Genomic DNA, 19,549 nt, shown 5'->3' with positions numbered 1-19,549 from the left:
TGCTATACAATAAGGTGATAAATCAAATACAAACACAGCAATAAATCAATCATTGATAGAAACATGAATGTTTTTTAATTATTTTTAGTAAAAACAAAAAAAATAGACTCTGAGACTCGTAGGGTTTTTATATTTAGAGGGGCATTCAGATTTAAAATTTTAACTTTAATTTAAATTTTTAATAGTAAAATAAAATGAAGAACAGTAATCATTACTGCTTTCAAGCCACTATTCACACAGCACCATGTAGCTTTAGGCAAATCCTGAAGCTCAGAAAGCAAACTGTCTCCTTTGATGATTTAAAGCAATGCAATGAAATTAAAATTATGTAGTATGAAACATATTTTTTCTGTCCAAGTATAACATAAATCTGCTTTCCATACCAGAATTTTCTTTTCACTAAGTCTAGATGCACTGGGATCAATTAAAAGCCTCTGCAGACAAGCACCAACAGGCAAGTACTAATTATTTTGCTTGGATAAACCCATGGGTCATCCATTATCATCTACACTTTTAAATACGTACGTATAGAGGAAACTGGCTGAATCTCTTCCTTGCTGACAGAAACTGTCACAGCGGATTATTCTGTTTTTAATAGGTGTCTGAAACAATGACTTACACCAGAGCAGTACCATCTAAGTTCAAAGGATTATAAGACCTTAAACTCAGAACTTTAGAGATTTGTGTTTTAATCAGGTCAGGTCACAAACACCAAGAGAAACAAGAGGATCACCTGTTCCCCACCTTTGATGCTGAAAGAGAAGTGTGTGATTAAATTATGCATTAGCATTAGGAGAAAGAGCACTATACTACCAGCAATGGTTACCTAAAGGGACAATGTATTAAAGCTAAAATACATATCAATAATCCTTGAGATTAACGCTTGCTACTAATTAATCCATTCTACATGAGAAAGTTAGACTGAGAAATTCCATTGTTTATTAATTGAATTTATTTAAAAGAAAATTAATAATTAACTGATTTCTTTGTTGAGTAGAGGATATATAATATATAATACTATATAATACTTTAATACTGAACTTTTTCAGTATTAAGTATAACTGTATCTAAAGTGTCTATCATTGCACTCTAAAAATAATTTAAAAATAGCCAGGTAAAGATAATCACTGACTAAAACAAATTATTTTTAGGTCCAGAAATTCTCATAGGGAGTCACAAAATAACAACTATAAAAAAATAATTAGTATATTCAAGCCAATTTTAATTAAATATAAGTTACTGATTAAAATGAACTTGGACTTCCCAAACTGAGAAGAAGGCTGTTTGCCAGTTTATGCATCCATTCATTTTCTACCTGCTTTGCCCAATACAGGACTGATGGCGAGCTGGAGCCTGTCCTAACCAGTAACAGGCGCAAGGTACAGTAGGATACACCCTGGATGGGACGCCAGTCCATCACAGGGCACACTCAGACTCAAGCACACACTCACAGCAGCAAGTTAACCTACCAGTATGTCTTTGGACCTGGGGCCCAGAGGCAGCAATGCTAACTACTGTGCCACTATGCTACTCATCAATGTACTACACCATTTTTTAAAATAGAAAGCAGTAATTTATGTCCACTTCCATCATTCTAAATTGCATTGTGATTATCTTTCCCTAACAGCAGTGACACTCTTAATCACAACCTTGTTTAAAGCTTCTAACAAAACAAAATTTCTCTGTTTTTCATGGAGTAGTTGTATTATGACTATCTACAGACTTTCAGCTGGCAATTATAGAGAGTTTAACCTTCCTACAGTTTCCTTTGTTGTATGCAATACCCATTAAATTCTATAAGTCTGACTCCATGTTCCCTTTAGAACAAAAGGTATGAACTTATTCTAGAATCTTTCTTTGCTCATATTTATTGTACCAACATTATTCATTTAGTAAAATGAAAGCTGTGAAACTTACCATAAGAAACACATTCAGAATGGTACAAAACTACTGTACAAGAATGCATCTAAAGTATTGTTTATTAATATAAATTGATTTATCAGTGTTATCTGTAAGGTAGCTTCCTTTAGTATTAACAGAGTATGGAATATAAACTGCATCTCTGCCTGAAACAATAACATGGAATTAATCAGTTATACACAGTGCTTCTCTGAATAATTTTACATACAATCTTTTTTATAATTCAAATTTTGCTAACAGGTTGATTAATATTCTTTAGACTTCCCAAGAAACAATTGTAATTATTCAGGTTCTGTGTCATCAGAAATGCCCAATGTGGGTGTCATTTTTCCAAAAGTTCATTTTGCTGTAATGTTTCCATCACAAGCCTTCAAGTGTTCAGGAGAAAATAAGTATTTTGATTTTCACCTGAGCACTTCAGAATCTAAATATAGTGATGTATTGCTGGAAAACAGACGTTTTGCCTATAGAAATTCTACACCCCGTTTTCACAATTTTCACCTTTTGTTGCCTTGAAGCCTGTAATTAAAAAGAACTGAAATGTTTCTTATCTACAAATAATATCCTTAACCTTCCGAGTAAAAAAAAAGAACTTTTTAGAAAAATTAAAATAGCTTTGCTGGATAAGTGTCCACCTCCCTTGTAATAGCACTCCTAATTTAGCACGTCTGGAGATAATCCTAAAAATCACAGGGCATGGTCAATCATCTAGCAAGACGACAACCAATCAGGGACCTGGGTCTCCACTCCACCTGGTAGCTTCTTGACCAATCACCAACTTAAAAAGCAGTGCATCTCCTCTAATTCCGCCACCCTCCTCTCTCTGCTGAACCAACCTAGCTGACAACAGAACCACTTACCCACTACACTTGTTGTCTAAACTTCGGGACTTTTTGGAACTTTTTCCCCAAGCGCCGAGTTAGAGGGTGAGCCTGTACATAAAACCAGAATTCTGCCTGAGGTCTAGCCTAGCTATCACCGTGCATGCGCTTGATCACCGAAAAGAAACGGTTGGACTTTTTGTCGATACACCTGCACAGAGCATAGTTCAACAGCAGCCACTACACCGGGAGCAAACTGATTTTCTCCCGTTTTTGTGTGACTCTCCCCGACTGAGCAGTTCCCTCCCTGTGCACAGACTATGTCCCAGTTCAGCTCAACGCTAACCTGGACAATCCATTTGAGGGAATGGACTGTCAACGCGAGGCTATAGCGGGATCCTTCTCTCTCTCTCCCTGACGTCTCCAGCTGCCTCAGGACTGGAGTGGCACTGAGCCAGCAGAGCATGGATTGGACAGAGCTGGGATGGACCCAGTCAACTGTTCCCCATCCTTCTGTTACAAATCCACGGTTGTGGATGAGTATAATTCAGTATTCACCCTCTTGAGAAAAAAATTGTTATATTAACACATTATTATCAGTTTAATTCATTTACTAGCCATAGTTACTTAAGAGTGCCTCAATGTTGATTAACTTAATGAGACTGATGAGGAAGTTAGAGTAACCAACAGTATACTAACGTAATAGACCTGTTTTTATATATCTTTTCTGTCTCAGCTTAATATTTTGAATATTTTATGTACACATTGTTTCAATGTATCAATAAATGTATTCCATGTGTTGTAAATACTTGTGACGACTCCGTGTTGCTTTGCCAATTGATTCCTAAGCCAAAGTACTTGTAACGAACAGTTCTTTCCGGACCCTATGCGGACGACACAGTCCGACGGAGTAGGGAAACACTAGGGAAACGTCATGCAGGAAAACGGGGCTGAAGACAGGGGGCGTGTCCAAGGTGCGCTGGTGCACGGGGAAGGTGTGGCCGAGGCGAACAATCCGAGAGAGTAGTCCTTAGGGATAATCCAAAACGCAAGGGTAAGTCCAAAACCAGGAGATCCATCAGAACAAGTTAAAAACCACGAAGGCCGGGTCGGAACCGGCGGACGGGGAACAGGAACGGGAACAGAGGTTAAAACCTTAACGGGACCAGGCGCTTCCAGGTCCCGGACTCGCACGATATGGAAATCAGATGCAGAGCCCGGAAGAGCGTCAGCGCCTGGCTTTTAAGGTGGGCTGGGAATGGGAAACAGGTGCAGAGAATAAAGTCTTGAGTGAAAGGGCTGGAGCACCCTTTAGGAGGGGGGACTATAATCGTGACAGTACTGTAAACTTTTTTACTGTAAACAATTTACTGTTACAACTAAATATAGTGCTAGTAAATTCACAAAACCCCTACAGCACCAAGGAGCTTTCTAAAGGACACAGGGACAAAATTGTGGAAAGGCACATCTCTGGGGACAGGTATAAAAATATCAAAGATCCTGAAAGCTGTGGGAAGACTTCAAGATTGTTGTCCTTTAATGCTCTCTAAGAAACCTGACGGAGCTTGAACAGTTTTGCAAAGAAGCATGGTCACATATTGCCAAGTTTAGATAAACAAGGTTCGTAAAGACCTATCCGGCAAACTAATTGCAGTTCGTCAATCAAGTATTAATTCAGCTGGATGGAAACTTATCCAGTTATGATATTTCAGTTTTGTATTTTTAATCAAATACTTTTCCCCTGAAAACTGTAAATTACAGTATAGTGTATGTATGAGAGGACACAACCCTCATTAGAATGTAGGAAATGCTGAGGTACTGACACAGAAAAATGTGAAAAAAGTTCAAAGGGGTCTAGACTTTCTGCAGGCGCTGCACATACATAAATGGAAGATATGCAAAATACATGTTTTGGTGCAGAATGCTAAATAAAAACTGAGATGACAAATGTTGATTCCACCTTGTTTGATAGCCTCACTAATAAATAATACAGGAACTGCAGACCTTTAGGCAAAGATAACCCAAAGGTTTTAACTGGGCATCAAGCCATTTCAAGACAGATTTTAAGGTTGTGCTCTGCCTTGGCATCCTGAAACAGCCTCCATTCTTCATTTTCACAGCAGTGGAGCACAGTGCTTCCTTACCCTTTTGTTGGCTTGCTCCATTGTGTGAGAAATGAGTCAGCTTCTCCAGCCCTTCCAGAAACTCCCTCTGCTGAGTGGTTAATTGTTTCTGCTCTGCAAGGAAATCAGACTCTCCATGCAGCTTCAGGCTGGCAAGGTCTTGAACACACTTTTGAATTTGCTACAAGAAAAAAAAAATCAGTAGAATAAAACAAACAGAATTAGTCTGATTAGCTACAGTACATCGCTGATTCTACGATATCTAACTCTAAACCATCTAACCCCTGTTCCCATTAAGGCTATAAAAACACATTAGCATGTAGCGTTATAACGATCAGGGTCAACTGTACACCATTATAAATGATCACGCACAGTCACATCCAAAAGTAATAATATTGCAGGAACTAACCAATATTTCCAGTAGTTGATTCTAGAACTTGTGTAATGAACAGCAAACCAAAGGCCCAACTGGCACAGAGATTAAGTAATTTAGCGAAAATATGTTGATGTAGAATTGGATTACAATAATTACGCAATAGAGCAAGCCTTTATTAACTATCAGAAGGTTAGTATTTCAAAAAGAGGAATGGTGTTAACCCCACTGTCCTGACCAAATTGCCCAACCGGTCTTTCCCAATCATGGCCTCCTAACAAATCCCCATCTATCAGTTCATCACTCTGTTCTTCTCCCCACTAAAAGCTGGTATGTGGTGAGCATACTGGCACACTTCGGCTGCCCTCGCACTATACAGATGGGTAATATACATTAGTGCTTTGAGCGCAGTCTGCATAAAAGTGCTATGTAAGTGTAAGCTATTATTATTATAATTATTATTATTATTTACTACTACTACTACAAAACCAGAATTACAGTGTGGTTTCTCATTTTACAAGACTGCTATACTTGATAATACAAAATACCTGGATCTCAAGTACTGATTACAAGAAAAAAACAATATAGTACCATGTTGTTTATGTAAAAAATGTTTACTTTTTCTTCCTTTAAAAGTGAAAGAAAAAAATGTAAATTGGAAAAAAAGTGTTTGATGCGAAATGTTTAAAAAGAGAATAAAAATATTGGACCATTTAGATGTGAAATGTCTTTCACTACAGTTTAAAGTTCACAGATAACGGTACCATTATTCAAAGTATGGTAAAGTAGTTCTGAGAAATGAAAATTTCTTCACATATTCTGAACAATAAAGTAAGGGTAAATTTTCATGCAGACTCCTGAAATGTAAAGAGGTGGGGAAAACAACTGCAGAAAGTTGCATTTAAAGTAGGATAAAAAAAAATTATGGAGAAAATACTGCTTGTCACATACTGTACCTCTTGCTGTGACCTGTGTTCAGTCAAAGCCTTCTGCAGCTCCTGAACCAGCTCCTCTAGTTTTTTATTGGTAGACGCAGTTCTCTCCAGCAAATTTGTAGAAGATGGTTTCGCAGCCTGGGCTTCTGATCTCTCAGAACAATATGAGGCTAAGGGGGTAGACAGCCTCTTAGAGAGTGGAGTCCCCATCAGTGAGGCCGGCAAATCAACTGACCTCTCCTGAGATCTGCACAGATAAGAGCTGCTGCTCTGTGGCTCATTTCCAGGCTTCTGCCTGCCTGTGAGATCAATAAAAAGGCCTGAGACAAATTTACAAAATGATAACATTTACAAATACAGTTCTGAAAATACACTCTCAGAAATATTTCAAATTGTGTGTTTGTGAACTAGTAAAAAAAATATTCCCTCCATCATTTGGATGAGCTTGGATAATTGGATAATGGCCATCTTCAGCCCTGCTCTTTCTGTGTGTCCTCTGCTCTCTTCTGTCTCTGTAAAATGTTTCAGGTTCACAATGTAGAACTGCACCCCCTCAGAACAGATTCCAGCACTCTTCTCCATCATACTGTGACCTTTCTGCTCACTTTCTAAATTATGACTTCTCTTTTCTTTCCCATAACCCTCATTCTTTAGAGTGATTTCAAGGTGATTTAGAATTCATCGTCCATCCTCCTCTCAGCTCTCCTTCTCACCTCTTGCTCATGGGACTGTTTAAGGAGACCTCATCTTGTCCAGCGGTTGTTCTTTTTCCTCCCTGCTTCTTTTCCTCCTCCATTGTAAAATATATTCTTGGCATATCGTTCACAGTTAGGGGTTTATAATTATTTATTTTTAATAACTGATCATTCAGCTCAGTATCCGAGCCCCTACTATAGTATTATTCTCAGTTTTGGGTTTCTGTTGCAGCTGTTTCAAAACTGGATTTTAGCCTTACCAGGCTAACCTCTCTGCTTTTTTTCTGCTCATACTCATTCTCAGACTCTGTGCAAATATCAGGACTGCACAATATCTTAACCATCATATGACAGAATATCTGTTCCTAACTAAAGAATCATATAATCTATTTGCTTGCTATTTGCATACTATCATAACCAGACGTGACAACAATACCTGCAGAAATGCTTGTGGATCATGATTGTGCTTATTCTTCAACTGTAACAATTTACCGTTCATATGTACTGTTTTGATATATAGAAATCATGCAAAGTCTTTGCTGTGGTGGATGTTTTATACTATACCTTTAATACTATTTCGCTTTTCAGCGTATTTAATCTGTATAATGCAATTTTATAGACCCCTGTAATTAGTACTTCTCAATCTAATATATTTCTGCTGAAGATGGTGAAGCAGTGACACATTTTCATAAAATGAACCCAAGAGCAGGCACAGAAATACAGGCAAACAGCAGTGTGATTAAGCAGCACAGTGGCACACTGTTTACAGCTACATAAACAGGGACAAGCGAAGTTCAAAACCAACACAGTGCAAAGCTCCAGAAGAGAATCCAATGAATGAAGTCAGGGCGAAGCAGGGTGCAGAATACAGGAAGCAAACACAGAGAGAACTTGGTAACTCGGGGCAAAGCTTGAAACATAGCAAAATCTACAGAGTTCCTGACCACTGCCAGGTCATGGCTTATGATTTCCTGAACCACCTGAGGTGAGCAAAGTGGATAATTGCCTCCAGGTGGTACAATACTACTGTTGAATAATTACCATGGTAACTGGCTCTAAATGACAAGAGATACAAAGTGTGGCCAGCACTGTGTAGATACTAGCTCATCTATAGCATTAAGCATGACACTTTATTCACAAGTACCTGTGAGTTAATAATATTTCAATTCAAACTGTATAATTACAGTATATGTAAGACATCTAGGATAAAAGCATCAGACCAATAGCAAAAATAATAATGTAGAATTATTGAACCATTCAGGTAATAAAAACAATCTTTCTTGTCATTGTATTAGTCTTCAAACATTGCTCTAGTCTAGACACCTAGAAGGGAGACCTAGAGTGGCTCATGCTAGCCAAATTAACACAGAGCTGCCTGTGTTCAAATTTATGATTCTGAACATCTATCCTGAAATAAATGAGAAAAGTTTTGAAAGATCAAAGAAGAGAAGATGAAAAATAATTGTTTGCAAGTAAAGTCTGCAGCAACAGATGGAAATGTTCTGGTGGGTGATGATATGCTAATCCCGAGGACACTTCAAAGGAGATGGAGAAATAAAAAAGTTGCTTTGACCCTGAGAATTCCTTCATTTTCATTCTCATTCTCTTTGTGCATCTAAATGCTGACTGAAGAACTCAAATGCAACGCTGGATGCAGAGAAGCAACAAATTATTGTAAACAAGGAGGCCAGAAGGTAAACAAAACAATTAGCACAGCCAGCCTGTTGCTCTCCTCAACACAGGTGTTAAATTAAATTCAAATGTTGAAATTGCTTCCTGCTTGTATCAAATCTGAGCCAAGGACGTGCCACAAGAAGAAAAATTAATTTAAATTAAAGAATATAAACATGTACCCAGTAGAAAAGCGCAGAATGGCTTTGAGGAACAAAGACATAATTCAAATATTCTTTCACTTCTGTCAGCTTTAAATTTTAAATTACCTTAGGAAAGGGGAAGATAATTTTAGTTTAACAAATACTTATGAGCTGTCCAAAAATGCAATGGCATTGTGTAATTCTGAGAAATTCAGTTTTGAGAACCGGAGAGGTAATGTTAGAATAGTTATTACTTTATCATGACAACTAACCTTTTGGATCAAAGGGAGTAAAAAGGACATAGAAGGTGAAATGATTTATACAGAAGAGCAAAGCAAAATCATAATTTTAGCCTCCTCTAAAATGCAAATTATTTTACATCCCTGACTACTAAACTGATTGCCACCTTCATCACTTGATGAGCTTTCCTGGTCCTCCTCCTGGGTCATGTCACTGTCAGAAATGTCATTCTTGTCTGATGGTCTCCCACTGTGCTTATTTTTCAGCTTATCCTTCCTCTTCTTATGCTCTGTGTTAATTGTTTCCTCTTCTGGTGATGACACACTGCCTGATTTCCTGCTCTGGGATGAGACTTTAGGAACTGGTTTCACAAACTGCACACTTGGACTAGAAATGAAAATAACAAACACTGTAGTGTTTAAAACACAAACGACAAACATGCGACAGAGATGAGTCTGATCACTTACTGTGCTGTCTCTCACAAAAAGGCAGAGGCCAATTAACCTACCAGTGTGTCTCTGAACTGTGGGAGAAAACTGAAGCAACAGGAGGAAACCCAAACAAACACTGGGAGAAGATACAAATTCCATGAGATAGCAGTCTGGAATTGGACCCAAGTCCCCAACGCTGCGAGGCAGCAACGCTAACCACTACACCACTGTGCCACTCCCCGTTTCTTTTTCCATTTCAGAAAAAAAGCCATGCAGATATAGATCATGTCAACAGTGCTATACACGCAAAGAAAATCAGAAACTACAGTACATAAACAGCAAACTAGCAAAATTTTATATTTTTCTCCAAACCTGTACTATTTTACTTGACACATAAAGTTAAAATCATGAACAAATAAACAACAGTAGATTCAATAAAGATTGGCACTGTGGTATTAACTATTATTCAGAGTACTGCTAATAGCACTAATGCAAACACCTGTCCTATACCAAAAACACAGCATGGTCTCAGCATAGTTGGGTCTTCATGGTAAAATCCCCAAGGCTCAACGTTATGTTAGTGTTCAACAGAATGAAATTAAAAATAACCACAAAAAATGGACCATCAAAAAAACCTAGAAATTACTTACATTGTGTAATCCACCATCTGGCATTCCCTTATGTAACGGCAGGCAAAGGAATATTTAGTCTGGCTGATCTTAATGATTCTTCTTCGTGGAGAGTGCTCCTGCAAATCAGGAGAGACAGAAAATTAAAACAAAAACATACTAATTGGTCAAATTCCATGGGTGTTGGTTGCAGCACCAATAGTGACCAATACAGAGAAGCACCGCAGGCCATGAAGCCCCTCAGACAGAAAGAGGAGTCCAATAAGAGGAGGATGCCAAGAAGAGGCCAGAGGCTTGATCAAACTTGCTCACAAGTGCCTCTGCTCCAGGATGAGAAGCAAACTCTCCCTCTTTCCCTCTCCTTTCCGTTCCTTCTCTGCTCCAGTCCTCTTCATTATTTCCCAGCTCCTGGTCCTCTCTTTTCACTCCCAACCTCATACCATCTCCCTCCTGCCTGAATTCCTCACTAATTCTCTCTCCTCAACCACAGCCAAGTCTTCTGCCATTTGAGGCGAACTCTGGTGTTGCTAACCTTCTATAAGAACTGAACCTACTAGTTATCTTTGGTCTACTTCCTTTCCTGAGCTCTCAGGCTTCTCCCTTTCTTCATCTCCAACTACTCACAAAGGTCACAAAACTCCTCAACTGGATCTTATCTTTACAGACGGCTCCCCGTCACACTCAAAGTCACTCGTCTTGACTATTCTAATTCTACCCGTGTATTCTAAGTCATGTTGTTGAAGCTGATATCCTGGCTTCTTTCAAGAAATGGCTGATTAAGATCCTTGGGTCTATTAGCTACTACCTACCCAACAAAAGGGCTAGATGAGCAGAACAGCCTCCTTTAATTTGTAACTTCTTATATTCTGAACTCTACTTTATCTCCTTCCCTCTCTCATGTCTCCCACCTCCACCAGATCCTATTGTCACATTTTTCTATCACTCTTTAATTTTACTTTATTTTCAATCTGTACAAGTAGCCTGACTCATTCTTTAAGTTTAACTGAGACTGTTAGTCCCATTCTCTTTGCTGCTCTTATCCCAGCTCTTCTCACTATGCCTGTTCATCCCCTTCCTATCCCTGGCTCTCCTTTGTTCTGCTAAACCAGAACTGTGTTCAGCCAGAAATGTAGGTTGAACTCTGCTTTGGTTATCTTTCACTCTTTACTTTTTATTCCTTCTCTTCAAAGTACACTTTTGTCACTCATAATTTAAAACATTCAATATTTTACAAACAACCCTCTTATTCACCTTTTCCTCCCTTACCAACCCTCTTCCCCTTTCCTCTCTCATCCAAGGACTTTACCGTGCCTCCTGTTTTTCCTCTAAAATCTGTGACATCTGCAAACTCTTCAACACTTCATCTCCTGCCTCACCCACCGTCCCCCATACTCAGCCTATTCACCTCCCACCTTCTCCTGCTTCCCATATTTCTGCTGCCATCTCTTACTGTAGGTTACTCTGGCTCTCTTTCTCCTTGCTCCAATGCTTAAACCTATCACTTGTACACAGAACCCACACAACTCTTCCAGGCTCCTGCCTTCGACCCCCTTCTCTTTGTTTCCTCACTAACACCTCTCTAGCATCAGGTGGTTTCACCTCAAATTTTAAATAGACCTGCATTGCACCCACCCATCCATTTATCCATTTTCTAATCTGTTTTACCACTACAGGGCCATGGGGGAGATGCAGCCTATCCCAGCAAGCAATTGGCTAGATACACCCTGGACGGGATGTCAGTCCATTGCAGGGCACACTCAGACATAAATTCACACACATTTACTCCAGGGCCAATTTTCCCAGAAGCCAATCAACCTAGTAGCATCTGTTTGGTCTGTGGGAGGAAACTGGAGTACCCAGAGGGTAAATTATTTGGGTGAGGTATTTATGCAAAGCAACATACATCTGAAAACATTCATGCAGCTGGGCTTATTACTGTAGCAATGTGAGTGCAGTATTTTGCTCAAGGCTACAGGAACACAGAGATACAAACGTAGAGCACTTACTACTTCACCACAAGGCTGTGCCAAACAATCAAACACAAACAAGCGGAAAACAAATATATCAGGATTTCTGTCAAATATGAATATTAATATATTAAACTCATATATACTCTTATAGCAAAAAAAAGCATTTGTTAGAACAAATTTCAGACAATAGTTATTCTGCTGTACAGAATAAAATGTAAGTACATGTACTGTAAACTACTTTATTACCACATTGTCTACTTTTCTGTTACACAACTTAAAACTTAGTTTCATCCATTCTGATTTTCTTTTATAATCTTTCAGTATGGAGGTTTTATTTTGCATTAGCCCACTTTGATACTTTCACAGTACTTTGATTAAACTAAGTACTACCATCTACATAGTACAACTTGGAAAAAAATGCCTAAAACTAGAAAGAAGCAGTTGAGCACTCGGCTTTATATTTGCAGAGATGTTTCAGCGTAACCCACAGATTGATTTGGGGAATTCAGAATGAGGAATAAGAACAGGGAAATTGCATATATTCAAATGCAATGAAAAACATTTCCTTTGACTGATGCAGCTCATCAGTATGTCCAGGACAGATGTAAAAAATGTCAAGATGGCTCACATAAAAGGAAAACACGTACCGCATGTTATCAGTATTGCCTTAATTTTACCCAAGATATAACATCCCTTTTGAATTCTGCGTATTGTACTTACTTTTCTGTTGTTGTATTTCAGAACAGTGTACAGTTTATCTGATGCCTCAGTTCTGCGAGGAGTTGCTATGACAACCCCAGGGACAAAGCAATCACCTGCATCCTCTGTCCCAGTTCCAACAAACACAAAATCCCCAACCTGTGATAAAGAATCAGGAGCCTGGATTTGTACGATGTCAAATTTAACTGTAATCAATCATAACTCAGCACACAACCTAACTCACATTTAACCAAAAACGCTGATTTAAACCTTCTGTCCTGAACCATCTCATGAAGAATACATGATGACAGCAATTGAGGAATCACTTACCGAATAACAAATTATAGAATAACAACTGGAGAGGAACAAATTACATTCTGTAGCTGAAGGTCAATAGCATCTTAATGTATTTTCATTTGTCCAGAGTTTACAGTATTTCATCTTACATCTTCAACTCTAGAAATCTTTTCAGGCCTAGTCTGATTGATGATTTATTCTTCCTTTACACTTTCACAGGAAACGGTCAAATGTTTCACTGAAAGCATAAGATTTCAAACAAGAATCTTGAACTATTTTAACTTCTGATATACAGTACATCATACTTCTTTACTTCTCTTCATCCCTGCAAGACCTGGGACTTTTTCAACTCCCAAGTTTGTAACCTTTTCACTCCTTTGTGCCCTACTAGTTATGTTCCCATGTTTTGGCATTCAGCTTCAACATGCCTTTTAAAAAGCTATTTTACTGGAAGAGTTACCAATCAAGTCAGTTCATAATGGAGAAACTACAACAGCAACCTAGCAAGGTGCTAAAGCCTGGTACAAGCAGCAACAATAATTGTATGCAAGCGTTTGTCTATGAAGTGTTTCTTTAGATTCTCTGCCAGCACCCTTTTACATTACATCATTCTCCAATCAGCACTCACCAATAATTCTGATAGTTCAATAACAGGGTATAATAAGCATTTCTTTATAATTAGGACTCTGACAAGACTTTTGTTCCATAAAATGGAAGAGACGAAGGACGCAATTCAGCAGTGTCAAGTCCTCAAATTGTAGGAACAAATGACATTGTGACACGTAAATAGAATACCAAGTCTCTGGCTGCCGTCTCCTAGAGTTAATCAGTGTTGCAGTCATGTGATCAATAATAAAATGCAACACTACAGTTCTATCTGGATTCTTACCGCAAGAGGAGGACAAGGTCCAGATCCTCCAATAGAAATCAAAAAGCCCAGAGGAACAATTTGAGTGTCTCCACGTGTGAAGTCTACAGTAGCTTTTTTGGAGTTTAGGCATTTAATCACAGTACCTTAAATTGAACATATACACAAAGTCAAAATATGCTAGAAGACATTAAAAACATGGTATATACATATTTTCTGGTATAGGATACATGTTTCATAATTCGAATGCTGTTGAATACAATGCAAAGAACAGTGAAAAGTGAACGAGTTCTAGAGTAGATTACAGGTCTCACACATTCACTGAAATAAAGTGAAGCGAAAGGAAACTCACCTGGATAATAAAAACCGTCAATCTCTGACCTTGCAATGATTTTCTGACCTCTGAGTGTGTCCAACATCCTTTTGCGTTTATTAGGCACAGCAGAAGTGTTTCTCATTTGGTTCTCTCTTTCCTGCAAAAGCAAACATGCAGGCATTTCTTTTATTTCATGCTGTACTTTATTTTTAAACACAACGTAAGTCAACACAGGACAAAGCACTGATGAATATGTAGTGTTATAAAGCTAGTCCTTCAACAGCAGAATGCTCATAACTTTCATCTTTGGTTCCCTGATCTTTTCTCTTTTACACAGGTAAACCTATGCCTTATGTTTTCCTAGTATCCTATAATTTAAGTTTTTTTTTGCTCAACACATTGGATCTTCTTACTGTATACAATAAACAGAATATATGATCTAATACATTTTCCTTCAAAAACAAGGGGGTTGCAAAGTTTGAAACACCAAAAGTTCACTTTGACGTGAGATGCCAATAACTGACTGACGAATGACAATTAAATGATCGATAAATAATGTTCGCTTGTAAAGACTTAGTTAGACTAAAACATAACTGATTATTCTTCACTTCCTAGGGAACTTGGTACCACTTTATTACAATGGCAACACACAAAAACAAAAAACGGACTTAAAGAATTCTTCAGAAATTTTGGTAGCAGCAGCCACTTTTAGATTTCCTCGCTGAAATGCAGCCCTTCCAAGGATGCTAATAAACTTAGGGGACATAAATTTAATCCTCTTGGTTCATCTAACACAGCTACCAATTAACACATTGGTTCAGCTACTACTGCATTGTCTTTAAATGACTTCCCAGTAGCCTCAAGGGTGCTTACATACATTCATAGCCAACAGAGCGAGAGAGTGCAGAAGTAGAACTAATAGAACTTGACCCCTTACTAAACATGCTGGGTTTTGAATTCCTGCTTCAAACATGCCTGCTTCTTGCTTCAGAAAAATCCTTCCACCAGCAGTCTCTCAAGAGAGACTTACACACTTGGAAAATTGCTCATGTACAGTAGCATCCATCCAGAAATGCGTGACAAAACCACACCAGGTAATTATAGAGCAACAGCTTGTACTTCACTTACTGTGCGTGAAAGGCTATGGAATAAACACTAAGAACTACACTAGAGGATCATCTGTATGGCAATAAGATTGCAAGGAACAGTTAACATGGATTTAGATCATTTAAATCTTACTTGACTACATTGTTAGAACTCTTTGACCAAACAAGAAAAATAATGGTGTCACAAATCATATTATGGTGAATTTAAATATTCAGAAGGTTTTAAAAATAAAACAATAAAAAAAAAATTGGCAAAAGAATTCCATTTAATGCCTTTGAAAATGCAGGCTCCAAGTACATTATACTGTAGTTAGATAGCAAGTAACGCTTGAAAATCAAGATGAAAAATGTTTCAGGAATAAACTAAAAGGTACCAAATTTGAAAAATAAAGAAGCACCAGTTCTTCAAGCTGCCAGCCATGCTCTGGGAAAAACTCCATTAACATGGGCAACATGTAACATTATGGACAATGTGTGTGATATTATTATATTGTTATATTAAATTAAATTTAACATGCTTACCAAATTATAATGTTCATTTTCATTGTTCTCATTTATACCCTCTTTCAGCTCTTATTTTATTTTTAACTTTGGGTTTAATACAAGAAAACATTAAATTGATGCAAGTAATTAATTGTGTCATTGTGTCAATTTATGATCAATTAGAGTAAGTAGCTAATTCAAAGTTAAAGATGTTTGCTGTAATAGTGAACATAACAGAATGTGCTTTACTGTAGAAATGAAATTGATCTAAAAAAGGATACACTGGCTCTGAATTCATGAAAACATTGCTATATTTCGAATTCAACACCTAGTTGTTGAAGTCTTAGAACTAGGCCATACACATTTTAATTAAATCTAGGAAAACTGGATGTTGATAATAACATCAATTACAATGGCTTATTTAATAGAATTTTCCTGCATTTGAAATTCCTGTAACTGTCAACAGTGTAAATTCCTGAATTAAAGGGTTATTTTTTTCTTAACAATGTTTTTTTAGGACAGCTGACATTTTTAATCGTCAATTTTTTCATTTTTAAATTATTGTAGTTACTTGCAATTCTTTCCAGTTTTACACTATAATCTCTAATTTAGCGAATGCAGAGAAAAGCAGTATTCCTGCAAATGACTCTGTGACCATAAGGCACTGAGTGAAATAATGAAATAAAAGTAATGCACTATACATTTAAATTCAAGGTTATACCAGGTTAAACATAGTGAGGATGAAGTATTCCCATCTATGCTATACTGTAACCAGGATATTTCTATTATTTGTTCATATAGTATGGATTTACATAAAACTGGTGAGATACTGCATTATGGTGTATTTTTTACTGAAAGTGTTGCGCATGTGGACCCAAAGAAATGTATTTTTAAGGATAAAGGACCTGGAACGATTTTGCAAAACCACTGGGACTTTTGGATTACTTGTCTTTTGTGATGATGAAGTCTGAGACAATACAATGTCATACAGTGGCTATGTATAATAAAAATGTTCAGATTTGGAAACTAGACATAAATAATATAAAGATTTACAAACACTAGTCTTTCTTGCAATAGATCTTATGAGCTTTAAATATTAACCAACTACAACCTTAACAGAAAAAAATGCTTGTTTTTGTTCTTGCTTTTTTCTCTAACCAGTTTTTGTTTTAACCTGCGTAAGTACAGTATGTAACCTATATGCCATTCTGTTCAATTCTGCATCTATAAATTATTAAATTATAATCTGAGAAAATCAATTTCTAGGCTGTGTCTGAGCAAAATGCCTGAGTGATATGTAAGTTCGCTTCCAATCACACAGTATTTGATTGCTATACGCTTTTAGCTTGTTTCAGTGCTATTTCCAGTGTAAGCACCCCCTCTCAAAACCAAACACCTGCTGCAGGAGATCACTTATTGCTGAATATGACACTGATTAGATGGCTGATGGGTGATTGCATTTTTATGAACATCTTGCCAAACAGCATTTAGAGCACTGTTCCGGAATACTGTACAAAAAGCAAAATATTTTTGTACCAGCCAGGAAAATAATCAAATCCTACATGCATGACTTTTAAGCAGATTTCTACTGATGTCAACTACAGGTTACACTGTATTTTTTTAAATTCTTTCTTACACAACTCAGCAAAATCTAATCTAGGTATATACATCACTATGTTTAAGAATTAGGTTTTTATAAATTAAGCCAACTACTTGTTATATCACACAAAATGATCTATACATCCGATTTTAAAAGAAAACAAAAAATAAATATTAACTTTTTAAGGGTTGGATAAAACAGGTTATTTGTGTCCAAATGATTGCCAATGAGATGCTTCTATTATTAATTTCTTTCAAATAAACACTTTTTAGAAAAGCTTTTTTAAAAATCTTTCAGCATCCTTCTTTCCACACAGTAAATGTCCCTGAAATATTTTTTTCATAGAGATTCTATTGTATTGAAAATCAATATTCTTAGTTAGATAGAAATAATATAGTTTGGGTGGGTAGCTGCATCAGCATGCATAGGCTGCAAAGGAACAAGTAATAGGTTTATTCCATGCTGAAAAGAGAAGAAAGAAAACACAACGTTTCGGCTGTGGAGCCTTCTTCGGGTCTTGAGAAAGAAAGAGCAGAAAACAAAGATTAAATAGCGCAGGAGAACAAAAGCTGGGAGAGTGGAGGAGGCGGGAGAGGAGAGAGGTAGAGAGGCCATTCAGGTGGTGCAAAGTGGAGAGGGGTGAAGTCGAAACGTGCATGTGAATAGAGAAGATTACATGAAAACAAGTCTGTCATTGAGAGAAGGGGGAAGGTGTGAACCACCTTTCAGGATAATTTTTGTTTCTGATGTCTTTCTGCTATGGGAGTTAAGAAACCCTTCTTTGAGAATGCAGACAGAGAGATCAGTGTGATCATGGCCGTCTGAGGTGAAATGAGAAACATTGAAGCAATGAATGTACTTTACCTTTAAAAGTAACACTGTTACTTAATAATTCAGAACAATTATTTGTTCTTTTTACAATACCTTTGGCCAAAATGTAACTTTGGAACAGTGATATAGGACAGAATGCTGGATCTCATGAAACCTTTGTAAATGTACTTTCACCACATTTCTTTTACACTTCGAGCATGAGGAGAACTTGTTCACCTTAATCAAAAATGTTTAATGTGCTCAAGCTTCTTACTGTAAAAGCCAATGAGTACAACAGACAGAAAATCTTTACTCACGTCAGGCTGTCTACACTTTGTAGAGCCCCCTGAATCTGCCTCCCCTTTTACAGCTTTCTGCAGGTCAGAGGCCTGCTGCAGTAAGGAGAGACAAGTGTCTATCTCATCCTCCAGCAGTGACACATCTTCCTGTGCAATCGGCCAGCCCAGCCTGTCCAGAGCCTGAAGCAAGGCCTCCCTGTGCTCTTTGAACGTCACCGGCTTCTCACTGCCAAACCTCGGGGAAACAGATTTTATTTGCCCAGATCTTTCTTAAAGTGGGTGGGTGGAACAAACATATACCACGTTTGGGAAAAATTCTCAAATAAAACATTACAAAAATCAACTAAATGACAGTGTTTAGCTCCAGATGGTCAAAGCATTTAAAAAAGAAAACAATTAAAACAATTATACAAAAATCAAAACAAATTATTTTAAAGAGAGCTACCTAAAGTGTTTATCTCATGTACACAGTCTTTTCATTATCGTTATTTTTTATAATGAAATACCACTATATACCGTACTTATATGTCAATTTTGTATGCGTACTGTATGTATAGCTACTGTTAAGGAAGGCATCTTAATTACCATTATTATATTATTATTAAAACACTTCATTTTAAGAAATGTCATACTTATCTCTTTCTTCTTGGGTCAGTGCTCTCCATACAATTAAGTTAAGGCGCCTGCAGAATAAAAGTTTTTTTTTTTAATCATGCTAAATTTAAGTAAAAACTATTATAATGAATCTGTGCTATCATTTGCCTGTGTTTTTTATCACTTGATTCTCCCTCTACTACAGAATCCTAAAGATGTCATACCTAAAAATCAATGAACATGCTAATACAGCAACAGGGTCATAACATGATGATCCTAAAACACAGATTCATATTCATTGTAGTGTCTATGTTCATAAATGAGAGAAAGACTGTTTCCTTTTCACTTTAGAGAAGCAATATAGAATAATTTCCTATAGTACTGTCCTCTTTTGAAAAGCATCAAACACTGCATAGTGTGAGGACAAGATGGCAAGGAATAAGGCGTTGTCAGCCTTTGAGAATATTAAGACTGTGAACACACACAAACGAAGGGGAAACTGTTGTTCAAAGCCCTTGGAACTCTA

General features: G+C 37.3%; 1 protein-coding gene across 1 annotated transcript in view; it reads right to left on the bottom strand.

Annotated features, from left to right (window-relative positions):
• LOC148835823 (von Willebrand factor A domain-containing protein 3B-like) overlaps window positions 1–19,549 on the bottom strand; it is a 53,533-nt gene that overhangs the window by 12,105 nt on the left and 21,879 nt on the right. Inside the window, exons 21-29 of the mRNA XM_088913180.1 lie at window positions 19,062–19,112; window positions 18,448–18,664; window positions 14,168–14,288; window positions 13,837–13,961; window positions 12,672–12,809; window positions 10,003–10,100; window positions 9,088–9,308; window positions 6,194–6,471; window positions 4,886–5,045 (exon numbers count right to left, since the gene is read on the bottom strand). Of these exons, the coding sequence (XP_088769306.1) occupies window positions 4,886–5,045; window positions 6,194–6,471; window positions 9,088–9,308; window positions 10,003–10,100; window positions 12,672–12,809; window positions 13,837–13,961; window positions 14,168–14,288; window positions 18,448–18,664; window positions 19,062–19,112 (1,409 nt within the window). The remainder of the gene's footprint in view (window positions 1–4,885; window positions 5,046–6,193; window positions 6,472–9,087; window positions 9,309–10,002; window positions 10,101–12,671; window positions 12,810–13,836; window positions 13,962–14,167; window positions 14,289–18,447; window positions 18,665–19,061; window positions 19,113–19,549) is intronic.

Source organism: Atractosteus spatula, chromosome 4, assembly GCF_055471065.1.
Source record: "Atractosteus spatula isolate fAtrSpa1 chromosome 4, fAtrSpa1.hap1, whole genome shotgun sequence".
Lineage (NCBI taxonomy): Eukaryota > Metazoa > Chordata > Actinopteri > Semionotiformes > Lepisosteidae > Atractosteus > Atractosteus spatula.
Note: the sequence above shows the minus strand (reverse complement) of the source record. Positions and strands in the feature narration are given on the sequence as shown.